Source organism: Synchiropus splendidus, chromosome 3 (genome assembly GCF_027744825.2).
Source record: "Synchiropus splendidus isolate RoL2022-P1 chromosome 3, RoL_Sspl_1.0, whole genome shotgun sequence".
NCBI classification, from domain to species: Eukaryota; Metazoa; Chordata; class Actinopteri; order Syngnathiformes; family Callionymidae; genus Synchiropus; species Synchiropus splendidus.
Genome location: NC_071336.1, coordinates 26,176,630 through 26,193,171, shown reverse-complemented (window position 1 = coordinate 26,193,171; position 16,542 = coordinate 26,176,630). Strand labels below are relative to the sequence as shown.

At 43.4% G+C, this 16,542-nt stretch overlaps 1 protein-coding gene across 8 annotated transcripts in view; it reads left to right on the top strand.

Moving 5' to 3' along the window:
- Window positions 1-16,542, top strand: part of LOC128755422 (partitioning defective 3 homolog) — a 336,729-nt gene that overhangs the window by 130,026 nt on the left and 190,161 nt on the right. For all 8 annotated transcript variants that reach the window (XM_053858871.1, XM_053858873.1, XM_053858870.1 and 5 more), the window contains 2 exons: window positions 12,096-12,202; window positions 12,559-12,642. In XM_053858871.1, the coding sequence (XP_053714846.1) occupies window positions 12,096-12,202; window positions 12,559-12,642 (191 nt within the window). The remainder of the gene's footprint in view (window positions 1-12,095; window positions 12,203-12,558; window positions 12,643-16,542) is intronic.

Genomic DNA, 16,542 nt, shown 5'->3' with positions numbered 1-16,542 from the left:
TTTGTGGCCACTTATGGACACTTCAGAAAGACAAGAGTCACAAGTGACTATTGATTCAAAAAGCCACCACAAAAAAGAAGGGTGTTCCTGTCAAAGTAGCAGTCAAGTGTAAGGTAAATTGTGTCTCGGTTTTTACCTTTGTTACACATCTTGAAGGTGAATCCACCATGACACGTGTGCTTGAACAAACACCAGCATGTTTAAAGTTATGCTTGAATTCAGTCTATTGTCCTGTGCGCTGAGCAGTTTGCCTGTGCCCTCATGTTTTAGATATTCTATCCAGCGGAACTGTCGTCTAAAACGGCAACCCCGCTGAGCTTCTTTCCGACACGTTCGGATGTCTCCAATCAGAAGCAAAGGCTCCCTAATAGCTCTTGTCATTTGGAGAATGAGGTGGAGATGCATGTATTGGCTTGTGTCGAGGTGTCTATTCAGACACCCACTGAGTTTGGTTCTTGGCAATATGGCTGAAGCCCGAATAGACACACAGGAGTGAGACCCGTTTATGTGGGCATGTTGCACTTACTGGAAATGTAAGACGGCATGTTGTTAAATCAAAACAAAAGCATGTTTATAGTGGCTGTCCAAGTGGATTGAGCTGTAATGTTTGATGTGTTGTACTGAAACTGGGAAAATATTTGGCGTTTTTAGCTCACAGTAAAACACAAGAACTAAACAAAGACTGAGAGTTGCATTCATTGGTGAGACAAATATGTTGTCCTTGAAAACAGTATGAACTGGAGCCAAAAAAACTTAAAGCAGCCACAGTTTTAAACATATTGTTACCTGGAATTGGGATATTTTATCATAGCAATTACAAGTAACGGTTCCAAACTCCATTTCATTTTATTCCTTTACTTTTTAATTTGCTGCTTCCATACAAAAACACACCCCTGACACCCTCACACACTGAACTCCGCCTCACTAAATTGCTGTAGCTCTGACCTGGTCTTTTGGGACCTCTCTTCATTACTGGCCCTCCACAGACCCCCATTTCCAAACAGCCCTCTTCATTTAGCCCCAACCGAGAGCAAAGACTTGGCCAAATGGCTTTCTGTCTCCTACTTATCCACAAATTTCAGCGTCCAATTAAAACGGAATGAAACTGGCCCCCTCCCCTCAGCCCCCCCACAATCATCACTGCTCCCATGACACCGCAGATGAGCCCCCTCACCCCAGACCCTTCCACCTTTGCAGCCCTGCTCAAACAAAGCGGTGAACAAGAGTGGATCAGCACTTGTGGATGGACTGTAAACCTCCTCAAATTACTTTCCGCAGTATGTGCCAGAGATTGACTCACCTTTTAATTATTCATCATCCGACACCATTCACATCATTTTCTCCTCGGCGTGTTTGGTCTGGTTTAGGCGGAGGGCGCAGAGTGTCAAGACACCTAATGGAGAATGTGATGAGATTCTTGTGTAAATAGCTTATTATGAGTTGCTGGTGGAACATTTGCATTGAAATAACAGCGATGGGTAATTCATCAGCGCTGGGGTCATTACGCATGTCTCACATTCAATTCTTAGTTTGCTGGGATCCTGCTCCTTTATTAAAAAAAAACTATACAACAGGTGGTTGAAAACATTATCTTTAGTCATAGTGAGTGGAAATTATTGCAAAATAATTGTGGAATTTATGGACTGATATCCAAAACTTTGGTCAAGTAAAGTAGTTCAAAAGTGAAGAGGAAAAATCTCTTCAACGAAAAAACATATCTGTGTAATAGCAGTGAGCACCTGCCATTTCTGCTCCGAACCAGATGGAAAACGTGAGCAAAACAGGATGTAACTCAACTCAAGAAGCATCAGGACAAGAACACTTATTTATTTCTTTATTTTTTTTTAATAAACATTCACCTAGAGTTAACATTGAAATCAGATTGACAGTTGGCCTGTCTACTCCTCCTTGAAAATTGCTCATCATTGTACATTGTTTTTTCCTGTGGAAGATGGAGTGAAAAGTTATATTTCATTCAGACACCGGATGTATGGCAAATGAGGGTTGGGCTTGGTACCAAACCCTGAAGCTGGGCGATGTATTGATATGATACCCATATTGATTATGAGGCAGATAGGGATATGAAGTTGATGCAATATCATCCCATCGATCAATATATATATATATATATATATATATATATATATATATATATATCGTTGACTCACCACCGTTATGTCTCGAGGCGACTGCAGCTCTGTAGCACTACTGACAGCTTTCAGCTCACCGTCAGCTTGTCAGCGCCGCCCTTACGTCCTCAACAAACAACAAACAAACAAATCAGAACAAATAAAAAACAATGCAGACTCAACAGATGTGAGGGAGCTTGATATTTTGAATTCAAAACTCACAAAGTGCAAGGTGCTAACTGGACAGTAAAGGTTGCCACTTGTGAGTTGTGTGAATCGGTGTATGACAAATCATTTCCACTTCAGCAGTTTTTTTGACATTTATTTGCTCTTCTTTGTTTATCAACTGCACTGCTGCAATTGTTTATTCTCTTTTATTTTTGCCTATAATTTGTCCTTGTAATAATAACTGGTAGGTATGGTATTTCTGTTGTGTATTTAGTATATCTTGGCACTTAGGTTTTTTAGTGTCTTAAAATAAAAGTAGTGACTCATTTCTTATTATATAATTGCCGAGTTAGAATTAGAGTTCTGTGTTACAGATTTCGCCATTGAGGCAAAATATACCAGGATATGAATTTACTGAATGGTAAGTCCATAAGGCAGAGCCCTACCAACACGAGACGCGAGATAATCTAATGCTTTTCAGTAGTGGGGAAAACCTTTGGCAACTAGGTTGAAATACATGACACAGGCGTAGTGCCATCATGGTACAGTATGTGCCTCCAGACGTTGCATCATGCAGGTCACCTGCATATCAGGAAAACCTCTGTTTGACAACCTCATGTCATCTTTGAGTGTCTTATACGATCTCTTGCAATCCTCCTTGCAAAATACTGTTGAGAACAATTTTAAATCTGAGAGCTCACATCCATTGTTGTGTTACCTTTGCACAAACATTCCACAATTTACCTGCTGTGGTGATTCAGATGTAGACATCTTTGTCCAGTCTGCTGATCAATTTGACACAAGCCGATCTTGCCGTCTCTCCCTGCAGCCAAGTATTAGCTGTCACCTCTTTCTGCACCTGCAGCCGGGTCACAGCCTTCTTGTTTCTCATTTTTATGAAAGTGGCCTCGAAAGTGGCCTTACGATTTCTTAAAAAAATTGCACCTCCCAAAACAGATCAAATGAATTTAATTAGCATCCCTGACTGAACTACGGAGACTCGTATTGAATTTCAAACCGCTGCTATTATTTCAAGGGGGTAACATTTGCTCGCTGACCTTCACACTTTGAAAGATGGATTAAACATTCTGAGCAGTGGAAAGCGGACTGTCCTCCCACTTAATAAGCTCAAAATGATGATTAATCTGTGGAAAGCAGCACAGAGCTCCTTTTAATGCATGGGTAAAGACTGGGGATCCGGCCGGGACCATCCGCTCAGCAAGGCTGCGCGCTCACCCAGCAGGATTATCTGTTCGGAATCACCTAAGCCAGGTGTCTGAAAAGTCATAATATCTGCTTTGAAGTATTCTCTCGTGCACCAGAGACTCTAAAGCCGCTTTAAATGTGCCTTTGAAGTGTCATTCTAATGCAAAATGCTCCGTACATTCGAACGCTTTGACTGTATTCAAGCGGCGCGGGTAAGATGTGCTCGGAACAAAAGCAACTGCCGATAACTCAATTCTCTGTAATTCCTATCCGTTTGAACCTTCCGGCTCGCTGGTACCGCAGCTGTCGGCTCCGATTGTGGCTGTTATTGATGAGGTTTGGGAAAAGTCTCAGTCCTCTCTGTTGGCTGTGGGTCTTTGTTATTGACCTGGTGATTGATTTAAACCCTCATAATTAGCAGGCCTAATTTAATTAAAGTACAATTTAATGATACAGTGGGCAAAGGCAAAGGCAGCCGTGTCATTGATAGATCAGTCCGGAGCTGATATGAAGCAGGCACCGGGGGAGATGATGTATTCCAGAGAGCAGGTCTACCTCCATCAGAGAAGGAGACAAAGAGGGTGGAATAAGTGGGCAAGAGGGAGAGATAGGTCTTTGTTTTTCAAATGTCAGGCCACAAGTCAATGCTGTCCAGGTTTGGCACCCGCCCCGCCATATATCTCCATCCCTCTCCCTGATGTGGACAAATGCAGCCTCACATCTCTGATCTAATTTGCTTAACAGCATTAGGAACCTGTCCGTCCCTGTAATCTGTTCCGAGTAAATCCATGACCAAAGCTGAACTTTCGTTGGGTCTTTGAATCTGCAGCTCTTTCTTATGTTGTGGAAGGGCATTTGTTGGGTTGTGTATAGTGAATATCATAGTTATAGACACTGAGATTGTGCTAAAAAAATGACCCCAAACATGGAAAAACACTGGAACCCAAGAACTCCAACCTCGAAATTGACATAAAAGATATTGTTTAGGCAATGAGAGCTGTAGTCGGCTGCCAAATGTAAGTGACATTTGACAAGTAACTTGTAATCTAACTTAGTTACTTTTAAATTCAAGTAATCCGTAAAGTAAGTACTTTACTTTTTGAGGATAACTTTTTCAAAGTAACTGTGGCAACACTGGTTATTGGTGGGGTTTAATTTAAAGTGCAAAGGTCCCTTCCCTGAAGAACTAAATGTAGAGATGGTTCTTGCAACCAAAAGATGTTTTCAATGAAAATATGGCTTATGACCTATATTACGATCAAAGGGGTGGAGGTGTGCGCCAGAGCCTCTTCTGTCGCGCTAACAATATTCATGTGTTTCTCTCCCTTATAGGTTTCATAAACATCTCAACATTAGTTATAGCACCTCGGAATCATATGTAGAAGATGTTGACAACCATAAAGTGCCATTTAGAAAAGGTGCGGTTTGGCTAACGTCGCTCATTATGATCCTTTCATCATCCGCTACGCGCTCTTACTCTTTGATGTCCCCCATATTGCGCTGCCTGATCTCCCACATAAATCCAAATAAGTGTCCCGTGATCTGAGTTGCTGAGAGGGATGGGTTGTTTTAATGCAGCCCAATGAGCGGGTGAAGCACAAAGGGTTAAGGCTGGTGGAGAGGGCGGGGCTGGGTCACCGAGTGCAACAATCATGTCAAATCGAATCATGGGGGCCGTTTCGCGGCCTAATTGGCCCGTAATGGCAGTTTGCTCTAAGGGCCTGGATATGAAGGATAGAGGAGCTTCTGTAACGCGGAGGATAACCCGCGTGTGGTTGAAGCGACACATCCTGGTGCGTAGTTGTGGTCATCCATCACTGGTGGTTAAAGGCTGCTGAGATAGTTTGAAGTTTCAGCTGCTGTTTTAACTGAAGATGATGAATGTTATGTCTGCCATCATGTAGTGTTATCCATCTGGAAGAAAGCAGTTTGTCTCATGGAAGCAGCTCTGTGAGGTCAGCTGCTCTCTAATGGAATAATAGCAAGCTGTTTGAAAGAGGTTCATTGGTGGTTCATTTGTGTGATGCAACTATTTTAAAGTCATTGTTGGAGTTAGCAAATGATTCCTACAGTTTAGCTGAGTGACCCGACAGAAAAGCTCTATTCTCCTGCTGGGTTGAATCCAGTATGAGGCAACTTGGGCTTTGGAGCATAAATGTGCTCATAAACAAACTCACTACTAGGTTAAATGACGACTCAGTTGTGGATGTACAGGGTAATGATCCACAACACAGTATTGAAGGGTTGATGAGGTTTCATGAAACAGTACACTGATTTTCAGAGGCCACTAGGTGGCACTGTCTTCTGAAAATTTTTTCAACTATTTCACTGAAAACCTCACTTTATTCCTGAGACAAAAGCGTCATCCACTGGCCTCTGAAAATGAGGGCACTGTTTTGTCAACCTTACAATCCTGTTTCATGATACCTCAACACTAGGTCACAGGGTTTGACCATCCACAAGAAGGGTACGGGGAACACGTCTCACGTCTCTCTTAAATTGTGAATGATGTCTTACAAAAGAGGTGCTGAAAATTTTGTATTCTAAGCACCAGCTTTGTAAAGTGATATGTGACTGGCTAAAGGTTTATTTGTGCCCCCCCCCAGTGGACTACTGACCTATGTGGAATGGAGGAAGGTTTTAAAGGTTTTGTCACTGGAAAGCATGGCTACAACAGTTTATGTGCCAAAAATGATATTGGCAAAGTGACATAACTTTATAAAGCAAATTAATAAACAGCTTGTCCTTCATTCCACATTGTTTTAGGAGGCAGAGCCATCACCACTGGTGGTCAAGTGCTCGTGAACAGGCCTGGGTTTGTTTCCAATGGCTACTGCAGTTCTTGAGCCACAGAGTTGTTTCATGGGTTTGGTTAGCTGTTTTTTTTTTTAAATCCTCTGAAATTGGTGGTGGTCTGAGCTGTCTGAGTGCTTTCCTAATTTTTCATATCGCACCTGTCATACAAGTATAATGCATTCTGAATGGCGTATAGTCGAAATGTAGAGCATGGAAAGATCAGAGGAAGATTAAGCAGGGTGTGGACAGGGCTATACAAAGACACATAAGCAGAATAAGTGGAGGAATGTACAGGCCCTTGCGCATGAAAAATGTATGAAAAACAAACAGCATGTTCTTATAAATATCGAGCTCTGAGCTTCTGGTCAAGCGTAAATGCTAATAATAGGGGGAGCAGGTTTCAAAATAAATATTTCAGCAGCTATTTCATCCAGTTCAATAGCACGTTTTGGCCAACCCAGAATACCAGAATGTTCTCATGTGGACCTTTACATCCTGCTCTTTTCTGTCCATTGTTCTCTGTGGCACAGACAGCCAATTGTTAAGGGAAAGACACGGTCTGACAGGGGTGGGAGCCGATTTACACATGGAGCCGTCACACAGATGTGGACCACAGGCCTTAAGGAGGGGAAGTGGCTGGAAACACACCATTTACTGTGACCTTTGAACCTCTCCTTGTTAAGCTCTTGATGCCAAAGATGGACCCAGGAGGGACCTCCTACCCCTCCTCCCCACATCCCATGTACATGTACTTGCCCATGGCTAATGGAGTGACACACTCTCCCTTGCACACACACACACTCACATATGTATATGTGCGCATGGTATTTCTCCTGTAGGACATAGTTGATCGAAGGTGACAGCTCCTCGAGACATCTTTTACCCCAACCCCCAAGCCATGTGTGTTGTGCGTACTGCGTCAGACGTGTCACCCTATACCAGACCGAATACCCTCCAAATATTTCAATCTTTCCCAGGTATTTTCTCTTCATTTTCCAAGGACTAGAATGTAACTATCCACTTCGCAGCCTTTATTTTCTCTCTCACACTCTCTCTGTTTCCTCCCAGCCAGCCACCAGCTGTGTAGCCTTGAGCACCATAGCAAGAAATATTAAGGCGCAATCCAGAGTCACCATTCTTTTCATCCACTGATGGAATTTGGCTTTGAGAAAAACAGATTTCACATTGACTTGGGAATCAATTACCATCTTTGCTTCAATGAAAGATTTGACAAAACACATTCCTCTTCGTGAATTTGCGAACCATGACCCGTGACCCAAGGTTTTCTTTGTTCTATTGCTCTTTTGCAGTTAGTACAGTCGAGTTATTAGATTTGCATGCAAAGTGGTAGGAATGAGGTTCAGCTTCTCCACGGCTGAGGTTCATTTCATTAACTGCGCTGGCAAACAAGACGGACAATTGAAGCTACTCAGGCAAATATTTAGGCACATTTTTCCGAGATTGTAGCCAGTAACTCAAACTTTTTCTTCGTTCAACATTGTAGCATTAGTAGTTTGATCACCTTTGTTTTACTTGTACAGTGATACAGTGAAGTTAAAACTTGTTACAGATTATTTAGCAACAGCAACACACTCCATGTCTACCATGAGTAAATCAGATTCTGAAAAAGATTTTTGTCACTTTGCTCCTTGAAAAAACGAACCAACTATTTGGCAGCAGCAAATACAGTTGGAAAAAATAAGGGGAAAAGGATGTTGTCTTGATGAATCTCACGGTGACTTACAAAGCTATTCAGTGGAACTGTCAGAGATTAGAACGGATCATTCATTTTCATTGGCCATGGGAACTTAGGATACACTCATTCAAGCCTCTGTTCCAAAGCGCCTCTCATTTGATTGTTGTTCCTGAGAGTTTAAATCCTTCCTAAGATGTACCTCAAGTTCAACTCAATTGATTTCTGCCCGTGTAGTAAGTAAGAAACAAGTGGAAAATCCCATTTATAGATTTCTCTCACTTGATTTAAGGAAGTGATTCAGAGATAGATCGAAATGCATTTGCTTCCGAGTCCTTTTTTAATGTGCTACAACATTAAAAGAGGCGAGAATGAACTTAATTGCTTCTTCAGTAGGAGATCTTAAAGAGACTTGGGTTTCTGTCTTGTTCATGACTGGATGTAGACGAGAGAATAGTCTTGGACGTGAACTTCTCTGAAGTAAATATAGAAGATTATTGTCCTGTGTTTAATTGAATGCTGTCTTCAGTCATGATGCATCCGTGTTGGTATGATCGAGCTATTTACATTGTCACTTTTTCTACAATTTAACTTCTAAAATTCTTCTGTTTATGTTCTGGAGGATTTGACCTTGTGTATTTGTTCAGTTTTCCCTTTTAGAAATATGCCCTAATAACATCACACTTGGGTAGTAAGCAGAATATCTGACTAGGGAAGCGAAAGAGAACTCCTTTTGGGAGATATTTGGTACTAGTTCATTGCAAAATCAATCCCTAAATTTAGTGTGTGCTCTGTGTTGCCTGTTAGATCAGAGCATTTCATTTTTAAAATGTTCCTTTGAGGTAACAACTCAGTTTGATCTTGATCCTGGTCTCACCCCTCCTGGTCTCGACACGTTCTCGACAAGGCCTACACAGACAGCACTTGTGTGTGCGCCTCAGCACTGTGGTGTCAGAAGAGGCTTCAGACTTTTATTCGATATTATCTCCAGTCTAATTAAAAGCCTATTAACGGCTCTGTCTGATCAGCGCTGCGGCGGTGTCCTGCACGGTGCTGCGCCTGACACACGTTATTACAACACGTGATGTAAGCTTGAACATCTCAAAGGTCCTCATATTCACGGCAACGCAGCCTCCTGTAACTATTAAAAAATCCACCGACGTGTTTGACGCCTTCATTTTCTAAAAGGATGCTGAATAAAAAAACAAAAAACAAATGATCCGTCGCCGTGCTACAACCGAGCTACAACCGAGCTACTTAGCACAGCAAACTAGATGACTGAAGTTTGTTGCTGTGAGCAACTAATACTGAAGTTAATTACGTGTCACTTTTCGTGGTGATACACAGCGACTCAGCTCGGCTCTCTGATCATTCGGTCCAATGAGGCGGAGGGCAGCGTCTCCTTCCTGGTTTGAATCAGTTTGAACACAGGTCCTGTCTCATAAAAACATGTTGTACTTTGTCTTGTTCAGCGTTGGAAGTGCGCACCATCATTTGACCTGCTGTGAAGTCTAAAAGTGCAAGCTCACCTGGTTCCCTAAAGGGGGAGCCATAAAAGGTTGGTGAATAATGGCCCCTCACAGATCCTCAGGGACCTTGGCTGAAATGTAATTAAAGCCAGTCCTGAGCGGCCGACTGACTCATTTTCATACCAGGCGGGATCTGAAAAGAGAAAAAAAGAAAAGAGGCCAGACATGTTGGGTCCCATAAGGTGGGCTGCTGATGAAAATTTCATCCCCTTACCCTTATCACAAACCTCAATAAATAAATAGGGGGCAGTGTCTCCACTGCTGTGTGCGACCACTGATATTCTGTGCTCTGAAAAGGAATCCATTTCCATAAAGAAGCCAGACCTTTTTGGGTTGGGCTTGACATTTCCGTTAAGAGAAGATAGTAACGGGAGGCTGACTGTTAACAAAAGCATTTCTGCGCAGTCTGCCAACATGGGGGAGTCGAGGAGCGAGACGCTCAGACTCACGCATGGCAAGGTGCTTTTTCACAGCGTCATTTCTGACGTTGCTGAATCTGCTGCTACTGCACTAACAGGTTTGTTTATGTAGCTATATCATAAGTATTCACACAGTAGTTTGAGGTCCTTTGTCCAGTGGACAAGAGGCCAACTTACAACCCTTCATGTATCTTTTTGTCCACTGGTTTCGACTGGTTGTGACTGGAATTGGCTCCAATAACACAAGACCTTCGGTGATCAGTTGTGACGGAGGAACATAACTCAAAAATGATGATTGGATTTCACTGAATTTGAAGGAACTGATTATGAGTCCAGGGTTAAATATTTATATTTTTCCCCTCCAGAGGCACAAATCTTAGGAGGTGGTGAGCAGTATCGCAACGTCAAACAACTCTTCTTTACGCTTTGTCGCTAGTTTGCATTGGCGTTGTAGTTGAGACCATCTAACTGGAAATTAAGACTGTGACAGAGTGAGTCAAGACTAAGTCCAAGAACGATTCCAAACAGCACACAGCATCAAGGCCCATTTATGACCCCTTTACGTACAAAAATTTACATGATGTCATCGACACTGATCACATGCTTCCATGTGTTCTTTGGTTGGTGTTTCTGTTCCCCAATATATCCACCAGGGAGACCAGCCCTTAGTCAGAAGTTTATGACTACAGCATACTCCAAAACTGTGGAAGAACTATTGACAATGTAACACGGAAATATATCGCAGGTGGAGGAATTTCCGCCGTTGTTATGTCTACTTTGTGTGTCATTAGAGCTACATCAGGTAGTGACAGCAACACTGCTCCCCCCTCGATTTCCGGTGCTACTGCTCCATTTGGACCATAGAAATACAGACGGAATGAACATAGCGCGCGGACAGAAAGCTTTGTCCATATCGGGATCCACATGCAAGGTTGAGCCTTAATGGGCCTTTCGTCTGTTGAACAATAGATAGGTCTGATTGATGGATAGACTTACTGTCTTAAAACCAAGGTTGGTATTGACTGTATTTCTCACTGTTGGTGTGGTTGACTCTCCTCCATTAGAGTCTGGTCATTTTAATTTGCATTATATTCTGATAAAATGACAATTGTTTATTGTTTATTATTGCTAGAGCCATTTAAGCTGGCGTGATGCTCAGAAACAGAGCTCTCTTTTTTCCTCTTTGAAACAAGGTTCATTAGAAAGGGTGCGGTTAAAAAGAACACACAAAATTCTTTGTTTATTTTTTCATTTATTTATTTTCTTTTGAGAAAGCGAAGTCCAATTGAGGAAGAAGACCAAGCCCATGGTAATACTGTACAATCTGGTCTGGTCTTGAGTGCGACAACATTTTTTGTTTTTTTTTCCCAATTTAACACTGACACAACACAGAGGCACAACCGCAACACACACTGTTCAATCATGTCTGAACTATGTCTCTCATTTAAATAGAACATGTGCTTCCACTGCTGTGCAGCATTATTATGATGGAACTTGCCTTTTTACTTATTTTCCTCAGAACCCAGAGCTGGCTGGTGCTGGCAGAGGAGCGCAGATTATAATAACCGTGTAATTATAATTTTCTTACGTAACATACACTGCAAGGATATTCCGTTTTTATTGAGTGAGCATGTAAAGTGCCTTCCATATCTGTGGCATCATCATAACTGGAGCTAAGATAAAGATTTCTCTGTCCATTAGAGAAGTGAAGCCGAAACGTCTCTTCGGCGAGTCCGGTCCAAGTTGCAGACGTCAGTCTTGCTGCCCCTGCAGGTCTCACAGCCTAATGGCCCTGAAAGAGGATGAGTAAATGAAACGAATGGTGGATGAAATAAATAAAAGTGGGGCCCACCACTTTCCTCCACTCTGGACCTGATCACATCTACAGGCGGCGGTGCCACGCCGCGAGGCCGGGCCAGATTGAGGAGCAATCGATCAGGGCCACTTTGTCATGACAGTTGCTGAGGTTTTGGCTGAGCTGCGATGTCACTGCCGCTGCATCAGCTCTCCCGCCTGAGCTGCTCTGACAATGTCTGCTGATTCAGTGGAGATACTCTCACAAACGGTTAATTCAATGAAACGCGCTGGAGATGCAGACAACACCGCCAGCCTCACGGGCTTTCACTTATCTGTGTTTTTGTGTCTCCGTAATTAGGAGCTGGAGGAAGAGGAGCAGAGAAAACACGAGCGGAGGATCGAGAGGATCGAGCCAGTCGGGAGGGCAGACTCGGCGTTGGACCATTCACCTGTTTTCAGTCTTCAGTGAGTCCACGTACAACATCTGCATGTGTCCCTCTGTAAAACACAGAACATCTGTGTTAGCGGCGGCTCATTTGTCACCAGGCGCAGACGCCCCTCCCTTCTTTTGTCACACAATTTTCAATTAATCGGCTCTGCACCCGAGCTGCAATCTGATCGAATCACTTAATTGGGGTCTTCATTTGGGTCCCTAACCAACCCTGAGGTCCACGAGCAGAACGCAGTAATGGATGACTTAGTATGGACAGCACAACGCAGCATTCGTCCCTTCTGGCACATGTCGCTCCTGTATTGTGTTTTGATGTGTTCCATTCATGAACGTCCCCCACCACCTAACTACGTTCGTCATCACCCTACAGAGGAATGTTGAAGCCGGTGGAGGTGTCCAATGAAGGCGGGCCCCTCGGGATACACGTAGTGCCTTTCAGCTCGCAGGATGTCAGGTAAGAGCGAGGAAAATCAAATAATCAATGCTGCTTTGAGCTCAACAATGGCCACTTAGTTCCACTGTCCAACCTGTTTCCGCCAGTCTGTTTAGCTCCGCGGTGTAGTTCTTTATCCCCCAACTTTTTATCCTTATTTTGCAGCTCAGACACTTTACATTCTCTCTACGGCGAATCATGCTCTTGACGGCGAAAACATCAGACCCAAACCAGCACATTTCTTATCTGTGGGAGCTTCACCCGCTGGGGAGAACAGATGAAAGACCTTTTGTTCCTGACTGCATAGCTGCTTTTCATGTCTTGTGTTTTGAATTCATCAACACCTGAACCGAAGCAAAATCTGCTCCGGTCTTGATGACGCCTCTGTTTTTTGGTGACCTATTTTCTTCTTAATATTGTACAAATAATCTTACATTTGTTATCAAACCAATATGACGGCTGAACTTTAAGGACATTTAACTGGCGCATTACTTTTTTATAAGAATTATTATGCTGTTAAAATGTGTTGCAGGCAGCGATGGGTTTATGAGACTCCATGAAACCATGTCCTCATTTTCAGAGCCCACTAGATGGCACTTTCCACTGTTCATCTGTTCACAAAATAACTGGAAAAGTCCTGAACATATTGTCATGAAATTTTCTGGAAAACATATGCATCCAAGGCGTCATATAGTGACGTTTTGTGTCCCACAGTGACTCACAGGTCGGCAAGTGTTGCTTGTCGACTCATTAATCTTTCAGTTGAAGCACAAGTCCTGCATCCCATAGCACATCCTGAAATTATAAACACCTGTTCAGCATGGTAAAGTCGAATTCCAATTCCTCCCTGAATCCTCAATCTTACCCCTAAACCTTAGTCCGCAAAACCAAGTGTTAAATGCTGATAAGTCAATTCAGAAGACAAAGATTACCAAATAAAGTTAATGTCATAATCTGTCAAATAGGCTCGGATAACACAATGGGTTTCACCATGTTTTATTGGCTGAAAATAAACAAAGCATTCTGGGTATTACTCAATCTTAAGGGAAGGGCCGGTCAATCTCACGGTACTTTCCTGCATGTTGCTCTTTAGCTTAACCTCTTTCGGGGTTGAGGGCTGAGGTTGAGGATGATGAAAGGAAGGAATTGGAATTCACCCTAACACATTGTCACGCATATGGCGTCACCTATTGACTATTTTCAGGTGGACTTTGGCTTCCAATTTTGACATTGAACGCTGCATTTTGTCGCCACCCAGGGACACTAAATCTTACTTGTAATCATTTGCATTTGAAGTGGAAATGCGTTGAACACACAGAAATATTCATAGTGTTTATCAAAGTAGAATCATTTTTTCAAAAGTGCCCGACTTTTGAGGGCATTAACTTGAATGGGTTTTCCACATTCTGTGTCATTTGGTATTCCCCCAAAGGACCCTGATCTCCTGGCGATGAGGACACTGTACAATATTTTTAGCCGATGAGGCGTGTCGATGACAGGAGACAAGAGGAGGAGTACATCCTAGTTTATGGTTATTCTACAAAAAAAAACTAAAGGACAGAGGAGGTGGCCAGATGTAATCAAACTAAAAGCTCGCGTGTAACACGGATTCCGCCGCCAGCCAAGCGACTGGCAAGCCACCAAGGTGAATATGACTACTCAGCTCTGGGGAATTAGAGGCCCTGGAATGAGGTGAAAAGACTGAGTGAGAAGATAAAATGGGCTGACATTTGAGGGGAGAGGATGACTGTCTTTGAAGATTGCTGTGTGTCATTTCTTTGCGACACTAATCCAATTGCTGTTTATAAGGTAGTGTTGCGATACTATATTTAGCGTTGACCTCCACCGATCAAATGCATGAGAGCGTTTTTTGGCGTGAGGTTTCCTGAGTCAGAATTGAAGAAGGCGAGAGCAATGGAAAAGTCCTTTTTTCTTGTAATTTGAAAAGGTTTTTTAATGGTTAATAAGAACCCTATATAACATTTGTGATACTCGTGCTACTGCTATGATGCTATTATTATTTGGCTGAAAACAGCCGGCTGAATCTCATGTCGACATAAGATTTGTCTCCCTATGATCAGACAGTCATTTTTCTGGGCGTTAGCTTTGAGTGAAAGTAGCACTCTGCTGTATAGTTTTGCATATGTTTAAGTCTTGAAAAGCCTTTCGTGGTTATAGGAAGCTAAACTTGTAATTACACTTGTCCCCCTCTATGTCGTGAATAATCGCCATTTCTCCCTGCGGTGTTGTGCTCTTATCACCAGGCGTCTGTGTCTTTCCATATCAGCCTCCTTTTCACATTAGAAAGCGCATAAGTAATGCAGCATGCCAGTAAATTTCTTCCTCATCAGCTGAGCACTCATCGCTATCGGAGCCTTCAATTAACTTCGGACATGATCAGACTTAACTTCGGATCAGTAAGACGATGCTAATGGGCAGCTCTTTCCTGTAGCCGCGCATTAGCAGAGAAGACGTTCCGCCTTAGCCAGCTGTCATTAGTGTCTAGACCGGGGCCACGGGGGTTAGACGGCCCACAAAAACCAGACAGCAAACAAGGAGCTGCTGGCGCTCCTGCCATGGCTGACGGCGCTTCACTTCTCCGCCATGACACCCTGATCGGCCCAAGCAAGCGAAGATGACAGCTACAGAAAAGACCGCGTCACGTTGATGGACACGAACGCAAACACCCAAATTCGTGGAGCCCACCTGCCTCACCGTTACCCTGGCCGAGCGGCTTGCTTATTCGTGTGGCGTAGATGGTCTGTTCCGCGTGTGTCAGTACACTCAAGCAAACACACAATCATTCAAGCATTCTTTGCGTAATGAACTTCTCATTCCACAACCAATTTCAATTATAAACAAACTGCGGACATAATTACCTCGCATAATGTGGTCCTGATTGGATTATTGTTTGATTAAAGACAGGACTTGAGAGCAGGTGGTCTGAGTGCTGCTGCTGCGGACAGCTGGATCCTTCTGGGTTGAATACGACAGTGACTGCTCTTCACTCGCTCGCTTCTTTCCCAACAGTTGTGGGGCGAGACGCCGGTTTAAATTTTGGACTAAAAACTTCACCTTCACCTTCTCATCCGGGGTCGGGTCGCGGAGGCAGCATTCGGAGCAAGGAAGCGCAAACTTCCCGGTCTGCACAAACCTCCTCCAGCTCTTCCCGGGGGATCCCGAGGCGTTCCCAGGCCAGACCGGAGACATAATCTCTCCAGTGAGTCCTGGGTCTTCCCCGTGGTCTCCTCCCCGTAGAACATGCCCGGAACACCTCCTCAGGGAGGCGTCCAGGGGGCATCCGGATCAGATGCCTTAGCCACCTCAGCTGGTTCCTCTCGATGTGGAGGAGCAGCTGCTCCACCCCGAGCTCCTCCCGGATGACTGAACTCCTCACCCTATCTCTAAGGGTGCGCCCAGCCACCCTGCGGAGGAAACTCATCTCAGCCACTTGTATCCGCGATCTCATCACAGGCAGACTGGTCATGGTGTTGGAAAAAATCAAGACTGAGACAGAGAAAAAGGAAAACGTGTGTGAGTTGTACAACATCAGTAGCGTAGATCACATTTTTTCCACTTCAACACAGATACTCTCAATTTCTTGTTTATGAGCTCACACTGAATATTTTCCCAGAAAATATGAAACGGTAGATGGTTCAGGCTTTGTGTTCTCATTAAACAGGAAGATATAGACAGTATTGCTGGTCAATAGTGCTGTATTTCTTCACAAATCTTGTGAGAACATCATACATATTAGGCATAAACCTCAAGAAGCATAATGGTCTCTAATTCATATCGAACCTTTTACCTCTGGGTTCGGAGCTGAACTTGGTATTGAAAACGACTTCTTTGGTACAGCTTAAACTTCTTTAAAAAATAGTTGTAAGCTCTGAAATAACTTTGGAAAATACATCGCTGAAC